Source organism: Micropterus dolomieu, linkage group LG19 (genome assembly GCF_021292245.1).
Source record: "Micropterus dolomieu isolate WLL.071019.BEF.003 ecotype Adirondacks linkage group LG19, ASM2129224v1, whole genome shotgun sequence".
NCBI lineage: Eukaryota > Metazoa > Chordata > Actinopteri > Centrarchiformes > Centrarchidae > Micropterus > Micropterus dolomieu.
The window spans coordinates 16,516,149-16,532,955 of record NC_060168.1 but is presented as its reverse complement, the minus strand read 5'-3'; the positions used below and the strand labels follow the sequence as shown (position 1 = coordinate 16,532,955).

At 44.1% G+C, this 16,807-nt stretch overlaps 1 protein-coding gene across 4 annotated transcripts in view; it reads left to right on the top strand.

The window, feature by feature from the left end:
- The window catches only part of LOC123957469 (protocadherin alpha-C2-like), a 57,040-nt gene that overhangs the window by 22,900 nt on the left and 17,333 nt on the right, over positions 1-16,807 (top strand). Inside the window, exon 2 of one of the 4 annotated variants that reach the window (XM_046030292.1) lies at positions 3-449. The exons of 1 other annotated variant lie outside the window; for it this stretch is intronic. In XM_046030292.1, the coding sequence (XP_045886248.1) occupies positions 3-449 (447 nt within the window). Of the gene's footprint in view, positions 1-2; positions 450-10,919; positions 13,699-16,807 lie in introns of those variants that run through there. 2 more of the 4 variants (XM_046030289.1, XM_046030290.1) reach the window with 2 other exon arrangements.

Here is a 16,807-nt window from a genome sequence, read left to right as displayed (position 1 = left end):
TGGTTTCTGATAACGGAGAGCCCTCCCTGTCAGCTACTGTGTCTATTGATGTGGTGGTGGTTGAAAGCACAGCTGACATCCAGACTCAGTTCAGACATGTGCCCATAAAGGAGGAGAGCTTCTCTGATTTGAACCTGTATCTGCTGATCGCCATTGTGTCGGTGTCAGTGATCTTTCTGCTGAGCCTCATCAGTTTAATAGCTGTGAAATGCCACAGGACAGACGGCAGTTTCAGCAGGTACAGCGCCCCAATGATCACCACCCACCCTGACGGGAGCTGGTCTTACTCTAAAGCTACTCAGCAGTATGACGTGTGTTTCAGCTCCGACACAATGAAGAGTGACGTAGTGGTTTTCCCCGCACCGTTTCCGCCTGTAGATGCGGAGCTGATCAGTATAAACGGAGGAGACACTTTCACCAGAACTCAGACTTTACCTAACAAAGACAAGGTAAGATGGAATCCTTAACGAGTTGATAGTTTTGTAACTTACACCGTATCCTCCAGTACAAAACATAGTGGCACTATGCAGAAGAAGTGTTTCCTAATATGTGTTTCTGTAGCATGCTTGCCCCTCCTTCTCTGCCTGCTTGCACTGGCGCTATCCATGGTACTGAAGTCGCCGGGGGCCTTTTACAGCCTCTATGTCACAGCAGTATGCTCGTTTTGACAAAGCCTAATATCACATCCAAGTTATAACTTGGATAGCTAGATAATGGTTGAAAACAATAACAACTGAACATATCGTTGTATTATATTGTATTTATACAGTGCAAAACTGTGTCCTAATGGCATAACATAATCATAATGAATTGCTTTCTGTCATCTCAGTGTCAACACAGTGCTCTGTTGCACTGACCTGAAAGCAAAGGAGCACTTGATGTAGTTTCGAACCAACATTTGAATCACACTTTTATTCAATATTCACTGATTACTAAATTTTGGCCGACCTACATTGTAAAATTGTTGTCAGAAAGCAGAGTGTCTTGTAAAAGTGAGTGAGAGAAAGACTAGAAGGAGACTGTTTGTCTACTGCACTTGGGTCTGCTGCAGCTAACGACAAGCTCAGGTAAATTCACCAAAAATGTTGCCATCTTCTGAGCAGCATCAGTATTACTCACAGTCAGTAGGCTTGAAAAGTGGTTCTGAAAAGTTAACGTTAGTCAACTTGGATTCACAGCAGTCACTGCAAAACCATTCATTCATGTCTTGAAATGCTACGTTAAAGCATCTTCTCAAACCACCTTCTCGTGTATCATAACCCACTTCTCCAACATTTATCCGTTTTTCCAGATATTAAATTTCTTTACAACATAATGTTAGCTAAACACACTACTTCCGCCCTGCTACATGGCCTCCATATGGCACCAAAGCTCAGCTGAAAGTAGCTTCTTATTTAACCAGTAGCCTAATTTAGCTACTAGTAAACCGGGAATTGTTTGAAACAGACTCGGCGTAGGCTTAACGTTACATTTCAGCCGCAGAAAATGCAAGGCTGGTTATGAGAAATTTCTATCCTGAGAAGTTTGGAGCACACAAAACTCTTGATATGTATGGCCCATTACTTAACGATTGTATGTTGAAAACCCAGTCTTACCGGAGAGGAGTTGAACTTCTTGGCAACTTTTCAGGCGAAACAAGTAAATCCCAAGCAGGGCACCGTTTCAGAAAGCGGGATTAGTGGAAATGAGTATGTCAAGCCTGGTTTCTGGAACAGGGCCCATGTGTTAATGTGACATAAACACAACTTGGTCTCAGTGAGGACAAAGGATTTCCATAATGTCAACAAACCACTTCTTCACTCACCATCTTGCTGGTCAACGACCAGGACAGTGCTCTCATGACTGCCACAGGTGGCTCGATGCTGAATTTCAACCATTTTGGTAGTGGCTAGCGTTTGCAATCGGCCACAAGTGAGGACATTTTGGACTTCACATGGGTTGTATATTGTTTTAGCTAACATGGAAATCACCATAGTCATAGTTTGAGGTTTTATTTTGTTACTTTACAAGTGACTTTCTATTGACACTTAGGCTATCTCATATCAAGTAGGCTCTTGGTCTGTTGAGGTAACTTTTGATAAATGTTTGGCGAATTACAAACCCTTCCTCTTTAATGTGAAAGAGTTCATGGCTAGTCTGGAAAACCAAAGTTTAAGACAGCTAGTGAGCAGCTTTTTTAAAGATCTCTGGTGACCTAGTTTATTTCCATTTTTGTGAAACCAGGAAATAGACCAGACCCAGTAGTTAACATGTTTTGTGAAGAGAGCCATCTGTGGCATTGGACTTGGTAATTATTTACAGCAGCTATATATCTTGGGTGGGAGGGTGTTTTGATTCACTTTAGTTTGGATGGCTAGCCTACACATTTGGCCTATATTGTCTGGTTGTTCTAGTCAGTTGAACAAATGTGTGTGGACCAACAGGTTTCAGGGCACTGTCTTACTCTCAAATGGACTGGAGCTCTTCTTTTCACTAATAGTTATAATCACGAGGCAAATTTGTTATAGAAGATGTCTTGTTCTTATTGCTTTCCTTGTTTTAGTGCAGTTAGCTGATGTATCTTTTCTTGTTCAGATTGTGTTTTTAAAAACCTTGCACATCCACATAGGAGTTTTCTTCAGTTAGTTCTCAGGTCAGGTGGAAGTCATTGAGGAGTTGTGCTGGGAATTATATGAGGCACATTCATAGGCCTTTTTCACAGCAGACATTTTCACTTGTCACAGAAAAAGCAGGCCTTGCTAATAACATTAAACATGGCTCTGTTCTGTGTCCAGCAGCTCAAGTCAGCTGTCATTAAATGTTATTAGCTATGTTCATGCCCATAAGAATGATCCAGGTGTAATTTGTCACACTTCCTGTCTTGAAAGGAGGTCTGTTAAGCAAAATAAGTGAAAACACCTGGCTTGGAACTGTAGTTGGTTCTCTAATCTGGAATAATCTTTTGTTTTGTCTGTCTTTGATATTACTCTGCTCATTTTTGTTCTACTCTTGCAATTGCATATGTTTCTCCTGAGATATTTCCAGGTTCTCTGGAGTCACACATTATCCTTCCTGTTTTTCACCATTAGAGCTTTTAATTCTCTGCTGTTTGTACTAATATATCTTAATTCTACCCAGAGCAAATACTAATTTTGTTAAGTATGCAAGTATGCAAAATCTTTTTTACGCCATGCCCCCTTGTCTTAATATTACAGGTGTGAAAACTGCACATCAGTACCCAGTATTGTAAAATACAGATATACTTTTAGAGGGCAGTGTGTTATAGAGTGCACATGTAATAATAGATTTTGCACAAGAATCATACACCATGTCCCCATTTCTTTGACTGGGCAACATAAAGACGTACATGATATTATTCATTTCATGCCTGCTCCTTTTTCTCTTCCTCCATGCTGTCAGCCCTCTTTCCCCTCCCCCTCTCCTTCACAAGCACTCCCTGAGAAGGGGAGCAGCTGAGAGAGCTAAAAGGGAATTAATGTCCAGCTCTGCAGACATGTGTGCTATCAGCCTTGGAGCACTGTAAACACGATCTAATATACTTTCATTAACATCCTTAAAGTGAAGCAACCCAGATCGGCTCATGTCAAGTACAACAGATGCGCCTCCTGCATTGAATTCAGTGGTTAAATTTAGTTTTTGTTCCCCCCCGTACATTCCCGTGATATATATAGCCAAATGATGTTATTACTGCTCCTAATTGCTGGAAGGTGTTCAGATATTCCCGGTTAAGCTCACTGTACATTGTGTTGTAATCGATGCTTTGAGTCAGTCAGACGATGTGACCTCATTTCAGGGAGTGGTACAGCACAAACAAGCATGGTGTGCTCTGATATAACTCCGCTCGTTGTGTGAAGAGACTGAACCAGGGCATTCTGCGCTCTCAAACAGACCTTTCATATTGCAGGCAATGCGTATCGGCCATGTGAAGCTTGTAAGTGGGTCAGCGTGTTAAAGATGGCAGCGCGCTACATGCGCCATTTCAATGAACCTCTTCGGTTGCCACGCTATTTATCGGACATGTCTCTGGTGCATGCACATGCACTCCATACTGTGGGTCCTGAAAGAAAGCCTGGAGCTGTCTCTGCGTAAAAGTGGATCGGTATGTGTTTTGTACGCTGCAGCTCTCTGTGAACGTGAGAGAGAGGGGGGATGGGCAGGTAATTTTCCGCTACTCGCTGCAGCAGCAGCAGGGAGCTTCAGTACCGATCGAGGTATCAGCTCCGCTCGGCTCAGCTCTGCGGCTGGGCGGGGCCGACAGCACCTACTGTCAATCACATCCAAACCGGTTGGGCGGGGCAAAGGGCCAGGGCGGATGAGGAGGAGAGGCTTTTATCCATGCAACCATCAGAGAACATCGTGTGTCGGTGTGTTACGGTCTATATTTTTAAATGGAGATGCAAGGCTATGCGTGTTTGCATACAGCAGAAATTGCCTGCTGTGGGTGTTTTATATAACCACGATGATGACATTAATAATAATATTTACACATTGAAGAACTACTGAGGGAGCTATAGCTTTTGTCAGTATGCATAAGATGATAACTTGGGGTTTAGAGTGTGTATCCGATAAAAGCTTTCGACTCTGCCTCCCCCTGTGCTGCGAAATGCATTAAATTATTGATTCTCTAGTACATTATCTTGGTTGAGGCAGACAGCTAAGTGGTTCACAACTCAGATATTGCAGTCCTACAGTAGAGGCATCCACCTAAGTCATTTTGGTGGATTACACAGATGGGTTCAACAGATGGGCCAAAAGCATGACGTAGAAATGTCCCTACCTCACCAGTTTTAATACAACGTGACATAGCAGCACGGTGGTTAAAATAACTTGTATTATTTCTTCTTTATTTATCCCCATTGCCTGTCTGTATGTCATTCACAGAAGTCTTATGTAGCACTTCCTGTTTTTCTCCTTTACAAGGGTGTGTCCTTTGTGTGATGGAGGTTAGAGCTACTATCTGTGGTTGCCATGGATACTGTTCTCAGCCTTAATGAAATGATAAACTAGTCTGTTTCCAGGGAGCTGCCAGTATACCCGCCCCCACCCAGACATCTATCCCAGCATGTGTTGCATGCAAGCAGGAAGGAAACAGGGTGGACACAATGTGAGGCAGGAGAGATGGAGGGAGAGACAAAGAGAAGAGATGCAAATCAAGATTTACACCATCTTGAGCAGAAATGCCAAGTCAGACGAAGGGTAAAGGGAAGTAAGCAAGCGAGGGGAAAAGTGTGTTTGAGATTAGAGAATCGGTTCTAAAAAGGGAGAGGGTTTTAGAGGAAGTCACAAATACAGCAGCCCAGACTCAAGCCTTCAGCGTAAGATTGTGAGAAAAACTGGAGCTTCTGAGGATGAGATGGACAAAAAGCACATTAAATACATGCCCTGCAGCTGAGTGGGAACATCACAGGCTTACCATTGGTCACAGATAAAAGGAAGAACTTATCACCACCCCTCCCCTTCTCCCCCACTTCCACCAACCCGTTCTCCATCCATGCTCCCTCTTAGTGGCATCAGGATGTTGTTGCAGTCATTAGATTAGCTTTGTCATGCTCAGAACCATGGATTCCATCCTCTCCCATCCCAGCAAGGATAAAAAGCCAGGGCATCCTAAGAGGGAAGTATCCAAAGCCTGCCTGCTTTTCCTGATAGCTTTGTTCAGTGCCACAACAAGAATCTGTTTGATTTATGCACAGGCTGAACCAGGACAACCAAGGAACTGTTTAACCCTTGCAGGGGCCCAAAGGGAGGGATTTGTGCTGCTGCTTTTGATTCTCTCATGCCCTTTATTTTTGAAAGCAAGGTACACAAGGGATCAGCACAAACAAATATACCCAGAGAATTCCTCCTCCACCCGCTTAATGTGTTCACCTGAGTAAAAGGATTGTGGTTTCAGTGGGACTTTTGTTTCAGAGATTTAAAAATGGGAAAGTTCTTTTGCGTGTGTATAGAGAAAAGTATGATGAGAGGGAAGTATGAGAACACAGCTTTCTCATAGTGATATAAACCTATTTATTAAATACCATTCAGTCGCTTTTTTTCTAATCCAATTGACCAAACCAGTGTTTTCGAATTTTTATTTTATTTTATTTGAAATAGTGATAAAGTGATTGACAGCTAAACTAGAGCTTGTGGTATCTTATTTGTAATCAAAGGTTGTTATTTCTTTTTCGGGTGAGGTTAACAATAGCCTTAAACAAATGCTTGCATTCAGCTGGCTTTGTTCTAGACAGCATTTTGCACTAGACTCCTTTTTAAGTGTGTGTGTGATGTATATCTAACACATTAATGTTAAATTTATTTTTGTTTTAGTTTTCATAAATATACATATGACTTGCCATTGTACTTATTGCAGTTATACTGTAGATTCTGCTTCATGCTGCTCTTTCTCTTCTTACCTCTGGAGGGTGCCTTGCCTTATATCTGTCTTTATCCATTGCGGTCACTGTATTGGAAATGAGAGAGAAAATGACTGCCACTGCAATGTGACGTCTGTGCCCTTCTTTGCTCTTTCTCTCTCACCCTCCCTCACTCTCTCTCTCTTTTTCTCTCTCACACACACAAACATAGCTGGGATTATGGTTTAGTGCTTTGGCTTAATGAGAAAGCCTGTGTGGATGGGCAGTGGGGTGATGATCATGGGTCCAACCCTTGTACTACCGATTTGATCCAACAGAGGGACCAATTTCACTGTCTTCCTCTCTTCCCTCTTTTTCAGCCTGCTTCTCCCACACATACATAAAGATTATATTTTCAATGCAATTGAAGAAGCATAAGAAGATACTTCATTGTCACATACACATACATGCTGCAAAATTCATTCTCTGCATTTAACCCATCCCTTGAAGGGAGCAGCGGGCAGCCACTGTACAGCGCCCGGGGACCAACTCCAGATTGAGATGCCGTGCCAGTTCAAAACGGCACTGACTGGAGAACCTACCTAACATGTTTTTGATAGTGGGGAAAACCGGAGAAAACCCACGCACACGGGGAGAACATGCAAACTCCACACAGAAAGGCCGGGGCAACCAGGGTTTGAACCCGGGACCTTCTTGCTGTGAGGAGACAGCGCTAACCATTGCAGAGGCACAACTAATAAACAATTATTGTGAGACTTATGCTGAAGATACTGTTTTGTTGTCATACCTATTTTATATTTTGTCATTATTCCTCTTTTCTGACAAGAACTGCATTTTAATTTTATATATTCCATGATCACACCCACCAAGGGTAGCCTTGATCTTTAAAATACTTTATTTTGTGAGACATTTATTTAGGATGTTGTCTTGTCTAAGAAAGGGCCTGTTTTGTAATTTTCTTTATTTAAGTGTGTCTTTTTCAAAGCAGCCATCCTGACACCACAGAGACTGCTGCCCACCTACATTTGATATGGGTGTTAATAATAATGTTTTCCCTCTTTATCTAAATGCTTTAAAGCAAGGCAGATAAGGAACTGTACCTGTGAATCAGTAGGGGTTGTCAGTATAACCTAAAAGCCCTTGATGGCTGTTCCTGCCATTTAAGAATAAAGAGAGGAAACAATAGCGAAAGATGTTTTGACATTCATTCAGACAAAACAATTCTGTCCTTGGACATCATTTGCATTTTTACAGTTGTGTTTTACAACACAGAGAGAATGAAAGAGAGAGAGAGAGAGCACAAATGTCCTTTAAGTTTGCATGACTGCCTCTGTTTGTGTATGTGTTGACTGAGGGGGTGACGTAAAGAGTCCTGCTTCATGATGGCCCAGCCGTGACCCCTTCCTCCGTGAATGTCTGCTGCCATCTGACTCATAAAAAACTGGGGGTTTCCAGATAACAGACTCTTCGGGGAAGTGATATGAATGGCTTTTAGAGTGGTCGCTTACAGTATTAATGAGGTTGAGTCTTAGTGAAGAGAATGTTATTAATATGGTGGCCATCTTGCATAATTAATGTAACGGGATGTTAATATTGTGGCAGAGAGGATGAACAAAGAGGCAGTCTCAATTTTTAAAATCTGAATTATTTCTCTTCCCCATATCTGTCACTGGCCTAGCTGTATAAAAACACAGTTTCTTTTTGTTTTTTGTCCGTCAGCCTGCAAAAGGCATGAGCTCTTGTGTTTCCACTTAAGACCCCAGTATGCCCCTCAGCCAGCCCTCAGCAGGAACAGCAGATATCTGACAGAGGTGCAGCTGGAGACACTCCAGAGTGGAAAGAGTAGGAGAGATGCTTGGGGAAAGGCAGAATATGGTGGAAGGGGTTTGAGAATTCAAAAAAAATGTCAAGGTCAGGTTTAAATTAATTGATTGGGCAAACAAAGTTCTGACATCCTGTGTTTTTAATACAAGATGCGGTAAAAAAATAAAAATAAAAAAATAAACACCACTTAGCCAATTAGCTGTTTGAAATCAGTGTTTGTTGATGTGTAACAACCGTCTGTCTGCTGGTGGAATAATGGTGATCGCTTTATCTGCAGCACCCTTGAGTGAAAAATGAAATAATCCACAGCTCAGCGGCTAGCAATTAACGCTGGAACAGATGGGCGTATTTGAAACAGGTATGAGAGAGCTGTAAGGTATCAAGGACATCCGAAGAGGAGAGGGAGGAAAGGAGGCGAATGACCGAGACATACCTGCAAAGGTCATGTAGTGTGTAAATCTAAAACTGTGTTTGTTATTGACGAGATAAGCGTCGCCTGTTTTCATTTTTGTGTCATTGCCAAACACGGAGGTCCACGCGTTCCACCGGGAACATCCGCTAAATGTCAAGGTTAGCGTGGCAGACCGTACAAGCTGATCATCAGAGGCCTAGCCCCGGTTGAAAGAAACACTGTCTTATCACCGCAGCACAGTTTAGGACAATAATGCAGAGAGAGAAACCAATGGCAAATATAGTAACCCCTCAAAACATTTTGCAGAAGCGCTGCAAATATATGCAAGAATAAATATTCATGACATCATCTGAATTAGCTACACATTATACAACATGCACGGTTTGTTGTTGTTACAGTTATACCACGATATCACAAATTAAGTATTTATAAACGCATTGCATGTGGAAGGGCTTTTTGTGTGGAGCTGATAATGTGTCTTCTTTCAACGGACATTTGGCTGCTTCACCCATTCCCCATTTTGCCACCTCCTACTCGTCGCCTCGGAGTGTGAAGAGTCGCTCTGTATCTACCCATCCACTAGCAGCATCCGAGTGAGTCACTGTCTTCTCCCCGTCTCCCGGGATGCCAAGCGCTGTCATCGCCGTGGGCAGACCGGGCGTGGGTGAGAGTGGCAGCGCACCATGAGGAAAAAAAGATTGTGTGGGCGGTGGAGGCTCAGCTTGGCCTAGTGGCCGCGGTGAATCAAGAAAGGCTCAGGGTCTCACAAGGCCACTTCTTCACAGCATAACTTGTTTAAAGCGTGGCGATGGATCAGATCAGCACCGTTTTAATGGAACTACCCCCTACTGGATGCACCATTGTTGTTCCTGAGACTAATTTGTATTTAATTGGTGGCTCTTCGTGACCTGTTTATTTGATTTGATTGGGTTGTGTTTTCCGCGGGCGCCACTGCACTGTTAAGATGAAATTGAAAAGAATCAGAAGATCTTCCATTTATCTCTGTCTGTTGACTGCATTGGGGGCAAGGTCTTTTCCAGTTAATTTAAATCCAATATAAATCGGAATTTAATTGAGGTACATGAGTTCTGATGCCGGAATAATTAGAGGACAGCCAGAGCAGGAGGATTTGGTTGTTAATGCCACCAGCTGCTACACTGCACATGCGCTATTCAGACCGTCTGCAGGTTACAGTATCGAAACGCCTTGGCTGGAAAAGTGGAATCTCATAATGTTATCTTGTTATCTTGTCACCTGAACTGACACACCAATATGGATGGGTAATGTGTCTTATAATATGTTATTAATTAAGGATAAACACCTATGACCAAGAGAGACTGTGTATGCGTGAAAGTGCCGTTACTTTTACATATTAGACCGGCGCAGTTTATGTGTGGCCATTACTGCCTGTCCATCAGGAGAGACCAGCCCTGCAAAAGGGTCACATCTTGTCTGTGACTCGGGTTACTGTCCTCACCAGTGAACATCCTCGTGACCCGGTTGATGTCCTCACGAGTGAACATCGTCGTGACATCACGGCTTTGTGTGTGAAGCATGTCAGCCGTGAACAGACACAAAGTGAAACAGCCACATTCACCTTACTACTGGTCTGATGGCTGTGTGGTTTTAAACAGGGAGATAACCCACTCAAATACACTCCCAACAGCGGCACTTGTCACCTCCTTTTAGTCAAATGGCGTTTCCTGTAAAATAATGCACTACACAAATTCGCATAGAGCTTTTGTTGTTTTGTTTGTTTTTATAGTTGGTCTATTTGTTTAGTTATCAATTTCCTTTTATTTTCAAAATACAGTTTGTATTTATCAGAAAGCTGCTTTTCCGTTTGTCTTGAGGGTCCCTGGGTAATTGTGGTTTTGCATCAGCGAGGAAGTCTAATGGCCAGACTGGTTCATAAATCAGTTTTGCGGCGCACAATGAAAAAGGGCGGTGGCACTGACAAAAACAGGGAAACGATTTGTCGAATTAACATCACCGAAATCAGTGTGTGCAGATGACACTGGCCGGTCCATGCACGGCGTCCAGATGTGTTAAGAGATAAACGTCTTTTCTTTGTTTGGGTTTTATTTTTATTAGATGGTGCTAGATCAGTTTATCGGAGGTGCTGAAATGCAGCCAGCAACGTTTGAGCGAGTGGCTCCCCCTCCCCTTTTGCACACAGACACCACCACATCGCAGGGGGGAGAGAGAGAGAGAGAGAGAGAGAGAGAGAGAGAGAGAGAGAGAGAGAGAGACGAAAAGGCAGAATCAGTGAAAGTCAGCCTTGCTATGAGGATAGAGAATTTTAAAAACAGCACCCAGGCAGACAAAGGAAAACATGGACGCACAGGGGAAATCCAATTGAAAAAAGCATCAGAGAGGATGCGGTTGTCGTCCTGCACATAGTCGGAGTTATGCACGGACTATTCCCTCGTTTTTAATGAGGCGGGTGGGGACGCAAAGCAAGCTGAAAAGGCGGAAAGATTTCTCAAACCCGTCTGCAAATTCTGCCTGCCTGCGATGGCTGTGACGGCGCGATGCCGTTACAGTGTAAAGGAGAACGTGCCTTTTTCCTTATATTTGGTTATTTTTGTACTCAGTGGCCTTACACATGCACAAATCCGATACTCCATTCCGGAGGAGCTGGAAAACGGGGCATTGGTCGGCGACATTGTCCGAGATTTGGGTCTGGACCCTAGAAAACTTTCCACCCGACGAATCAGAATCACATCGGACAGCGGCCGGAGATATTTCACCATAAATCACAAAACCGGGAAGCTGGTGGTGAGTGACCGCATTGACCGAGAGACGGTTTGTGAATACAGTGGCACCTGTTCACGCACCCTGGAGGTGGTATTGGAGAATCCACTGGAGATGCACAACGTGGAGGTGGAGATTGTGGACGTGAACGATAACGCGCCACAGTTCCCTCGAGATGAATATCAACTTGAGGTGTCGGAGTCCGCTCTCACTGGGTCGCGGTTCCACATCGAGGGAGCTCAGGATGCAGATGATGGCTCCAACTCTGTGAGACAATACCGCCTCAGCCCAAACGACCACCTCACCCTGGACTCTATTAAGCCCTTTTCCAATAATAAGCACATCGAGCTTATTCTCAAAAAGCCCTTTGACCGCGAGCAGATGCCCTCTCATCAGCTGACCCTGATAGCAGTGGATGGAGGCACCCCACAGCGAACTGGCACGGCCAAAATCAATGTACGCATCATCGATGCCAATGACAACGTGCCTGCGTTTGACAGCTCCGTGTACAAAGTAAAACTGTCTGAAAACTCTCCAAAGGGCGCACTTGTAATCAAGTTAAATGCAACAGACCCTGATGAGGGCTCGAATGGTGAAGTTTTTTACTCTTTCAGCAGTTACACGCCAGAAAGAGTCAGACAGATGTTTTCCATGGACACAGACACGGGAGAAATTCGTGTGAAAAATAACATAGACTATGAGGAGACAAACTCTTATGAAATGTACATACAGGCTATGGACAAGGGCCCAGCTCCTGTGGCAGTAAACTGTAAAGTAGTTGTAGAAGTTTTGGATGTCAATGACAACATTCCTGATATTGTACTGTCCTCACTCTCCAGCCCTGTGCGTGAGGATGCTCGGGCTGACACAGTTGTAGCATTGATCAGTGTGAACGACCGTGACTCTGGACCAAATAAACAAGTTACCCTGGAGATCATGCCCCATTTGCCTTTTAAGATCAAGTCTTTCCGGAACCACTATACCATCGTCACATCCGCTTTCCTGGACCGGGAAACCATCTCATCCTACAATGTCACTGTCAACGCTGTAGACGGAGGCACCCCTCCTCTGTCATCTCAAATGACCTTTAAGGTGGATGTTGCAGACGTGAACGATAACCCACCTCGTTTTGAACAGACATCATATACTGTCTATATTACAGAGAACAATGCTCCTGGTGCACCTCTGTGTGTTGTCAAGGCCACAGACGCTGATGCTGCAGAAAATGCACGCATCACCTATACTGTCCTCAATGACAACAACCATGGTATCCCTGTAGCCAGCTACGTCAGCATCAAACCTGATACAGGTGAGGCCTGTGCCCTGCGAGCCTTCGACTTTGAGAAGCTGAGGGAGTTTCACTTTCAGGTTAAAGCCCAGGACAATGGTATGCCTCCCCTCAGCCGTGTGGCCACAGTTTATGTTTACATTATGGATCAGAATGACCATGTGCCCCGGATAGTCTACCCTCCTGCCAATGGGAGCCGCACCACAGAGACGCTGATGAAAAACGCTGAAGCAGGAGTGTTGGTTAGCAAGGTGACAGCGTGGGATGGTGATGCAGGGCAGAACGCTTGGCTGCTCTATACCTTGGAGCAGACCAACATAGACCTTGACCTGTTTAAGGTGCATGAGTACACAGGTGAGATCCGCACCACAAGGCGTGTCATTGAGGACAACTCCACTTCCTTCGTTCTGACAGTGGTGGTGCGCGATAACGGCTTACCGCCACTCTCCTCCACCGCCACCATCCATGTGCACGTGATGGAGCTGCCACCGAAGTTGACCCCTGACCCCAAGCGCATCATCAGGCCCAACAGCCCCCTAATGTTTTCCAATGTCACCCTCTACCTCATCATAGCCCTGAGTGCCACAACCTTTGTGTTCCTGGTCACTGTCTTTGTGCTGGCCATTGTGCGTTGCCATGCCTACTGCACCCAGCCTGGTTCCTGCTCCCCATGTTGCATATCCAAGAAGAGTGTTCCAGAGGGTGGCACCTCAGCAGGTGGCGGTGCAGGTGGAGGAAGAGCTGCTGGTGGAGGTGGTGGTGGAGGTGCAGGAGGAGGAGGAGGAGGTGGAGGGCAACCAAACGACAATGTGGCCCTGCGCCGTGACCTTAAAGTGGAACCGCATTATATTGAAGTGCGGGGAAATGGGTCTATGACAAAAACATATTGTTACAAAACATGCCTGACTGCCACATCAGGAAGTGACACTTTTATGTTCTACAACACGGGACGGCCGCACAGTGGCACTTGGGGCTCAGGCTACGTCACCAGCCACAGCGGACAGAGCCAGTTATTTGTACGGCGTCTCAGTATGCCAGACGCAACTGCCATTCAGGTGTGTGTCTGGTGTGAACTCTGTTTGTCATTTTAGATGGCCTCACAACAGTAAATGACACACAAAGCACAAGCCATAAAAGGAAAATTCTCAGAGAGTTATGGTTCAGGTTTTGCTCTAGGGCGGTGTTCTTACAGTAGGATTGCAGCTGACATTTACAGTTCTGGAGCGGTTGAAGCCTTTTGTTTGTTCTTCTTGCGTGTGTTGTTAAAAAATATATATTTAATTGCTGCTTTTTCACATAGATTGTCCTACTAGTGCAAAGTAACATATGAACCTTTATTAAGTATAAAGGTGAAAAAGAAAAGGTACAAATGTGTCTGCTTAGTCTTTTACATTCTTTCAAATTAATGTGTATGATGTGTGTTGATCTGGATGAAGAAAGATAGCCTACCATTTTGTTCATGTATATGCTTCAATTGTTACTTTTGGTGGTTGTTACATTACGTGCCATTTATCTTCAGGTCTGCATCTTAGTGAGAAAGCTGGCATACACAAGTGTGGGAGGCTTCTCTTTGATTTGCTGGATTTGGTAGATAGTGTCTTGGTACGTGTTCCACGCTTGCTAAAGACCAGTTGTTTGATGATTCAGGGTATAGATGTTAAAGTGCACCTGTCCTCCACAGTTCTGCAGAGAACTGTAATCAAAATATTTGTCAAGAAACCTCTCTTTCTCTACTCCCTGTTGCTTATTCTCTTTTCAAAACAACCTAGTAGATTTCTGTAGCTTGTTCACCTATGACCCCACGCAGCCAGTGTTATTTGTCTGTTATTGTTGCCACAATATTCAAGTCCAGAGGGCATGCAGTGGTCATCTCTGTAGAGAGGGAAATTCTGGGAGCGTTCGCCAGCTACGAGGGCCACCAGTCCCACTGCACCAAAATATCCTCTTCTGGTCACGTACACCTCTGGTACTCAGCAGTAAGCCAGAGTTTGGGAATCGGTGAAGAAGGCAGGAATGAGGTAGAGACTGTCTGAGTTTCTTAGATTAGAGCTCCTGGCTTTCATGCTTTTGTGGTATTTTTTTCTCCATGTAAAAGTTTGATGACAACATGTACAGACTTGTTTGCATTATTTCTACATGTAGTACAACAAACATTATTTGTTTCCTGCATAACAATGTTTGCCCAAGAGCCTGTATGGGTCTGTCTGTGCAGTGCAGAAAAGGATATTAGAGAAAATAAGTGATAAAGCAATGTTTAAGGTAATTGTTCTGTTATCACTTGACATGTTCCTTATTAAATGCCAGTCGTGTTTGTCTTTGCTATGTAATTAACTGGCAGTGATGTGTTTCTCAATTCTGTGCGTGGATTGGCTCGCTCTGCACAGATGAGGTTGGGGATGAAAGGTGATTGGACACAGTGTTGATGGCGGAGGTGTGAGCTCTGTATCTATGCTAGGAGTGTTCACTCAGAGGGAGAGGGAAGAATGGCGAAAAGGGTGAGAAAAGTGTTGAGTAGCCAGACAAAAAATCTTGTAAAAAGCTTATCTCTTAATGTTCCCCTTTCAAATGATCAAACTGGATGCGTTGATTCCTCATCATCAACACGAGTCAGATTTTAGTTTGTTTAGTTTTTTGCATTTTTTGCATATTACGCTTGTGAGTACAGTATATCAGGCTGCCATGTTTAGGTTTCAGATGCTTGTGAGTATGTGTCAGTGTGTGTGTTTGAATGTTTCTGTATCACTCGTTTCCTGTGCCTTGTGCTAAAGGTAAAAACTAGACAAAAGGTGCTTCTTTAACTGTGATTTTAATGCCATACAAACATACTTTCCCTTTCAAAATCAATCTGAACTATCGATCCAGCTGCTGATTGGTTTCTGAGGAGTGATCGTCTTCACCCTCAGTTTCCATTGTGGATCCGTGTATCCGTGTATCCGATGCTGCAGTGCTCTCTATCCTTGTAGACATTCTGCTCTGTTTGAACGACTCCAGGAGGAATACCAGGCCTCTCTCATTAAGACCAAATATTGGATTTCAAGGGTGATGAATGTCCACTGCAGACTTATAGAGGTCAATGCAGCTTCAGCAGCAAGTGAACATCTGTCATATTTGAAAGGAAATGAGACTGCAAATGGGTCTCTTATGAACTGCATGGCCAAGCAGGGAGAATTTAGTGTTCTCAGTCAGATTGGTTTCGCTCTGTCAGTGGTTTAAGGTTGAGATTAGAGAAAATCTCATCTCGGTTATATGTGGTCAGGTTAACAGCCCATTTTGCTGCACTGTGAGCTTGATTTTAAAGAAGAATCTCAACCACTAAGGAATTTTTGTTTTCTATGCACATTTGGTGTGGTTTTATGATGTTGTGTCTTTTTATATTTGTGACAGTATAATTCACTAGAAGCCAAGACACTGAATTCTCATTAGGATGGATCACTGTTTTAATGAGACTGTTGTATCACTGACAGAGAGGCAGAGGTTGTAGTTGTGTGGTGTACCTTTGTGCCCCTCTGTTAGGATGTGTCTGAGTCTACATGCTGGGCTGAGAGGGTTAATCTGATATCTGCCCTCCCATCCCCCAGTCTTCCTCCACCTGTGACCTTCACAGGAGTGAAATGACAGAGGGCGGTGGGTGGAGGATAAAATGTAGACTGGGCTCTGCACAGTTACCATGGTGAGTGCCAGACTGACTCAGGCCAGTGAAACTCAAGGATTTGATCAGTGTAAAGAGAATATAACAGGGAGAATGAACTCAACAGCACAGAAGAGGGGGTGGTGAATATACCGAGGCAGAATAGAGGAAGGGAGGGGGGTACGGTGGAAAGGAAAAATACAGCAGACGCTGTTCAGAAAGCATCATCTAGCGTCACTGAAAAACATCTTTATTTTCTTGTGGGTGATGGAGAATGGAGAGATGGGATGGAGAGCAGTAGGTATACGTCTGTAGACCTCAGGAATATTTAGTAGTTTAGATCTGCAATGTTTCCATGGTAATGGACTGTACCACAAGCAGCCTGGTCTGAGTGAACTAACGTGTAACCTCAAGGCCCATGTATCACAGTGCCAGGGTCAGTGGTCCGCTGTAGTGAAATATCTCTTAAGTCTTTTTTTCAAAGGACATGGATGGAGGGAGGGAGGGAGGGATGGATGGAGGGAGGGATGGATGGAGGGAGG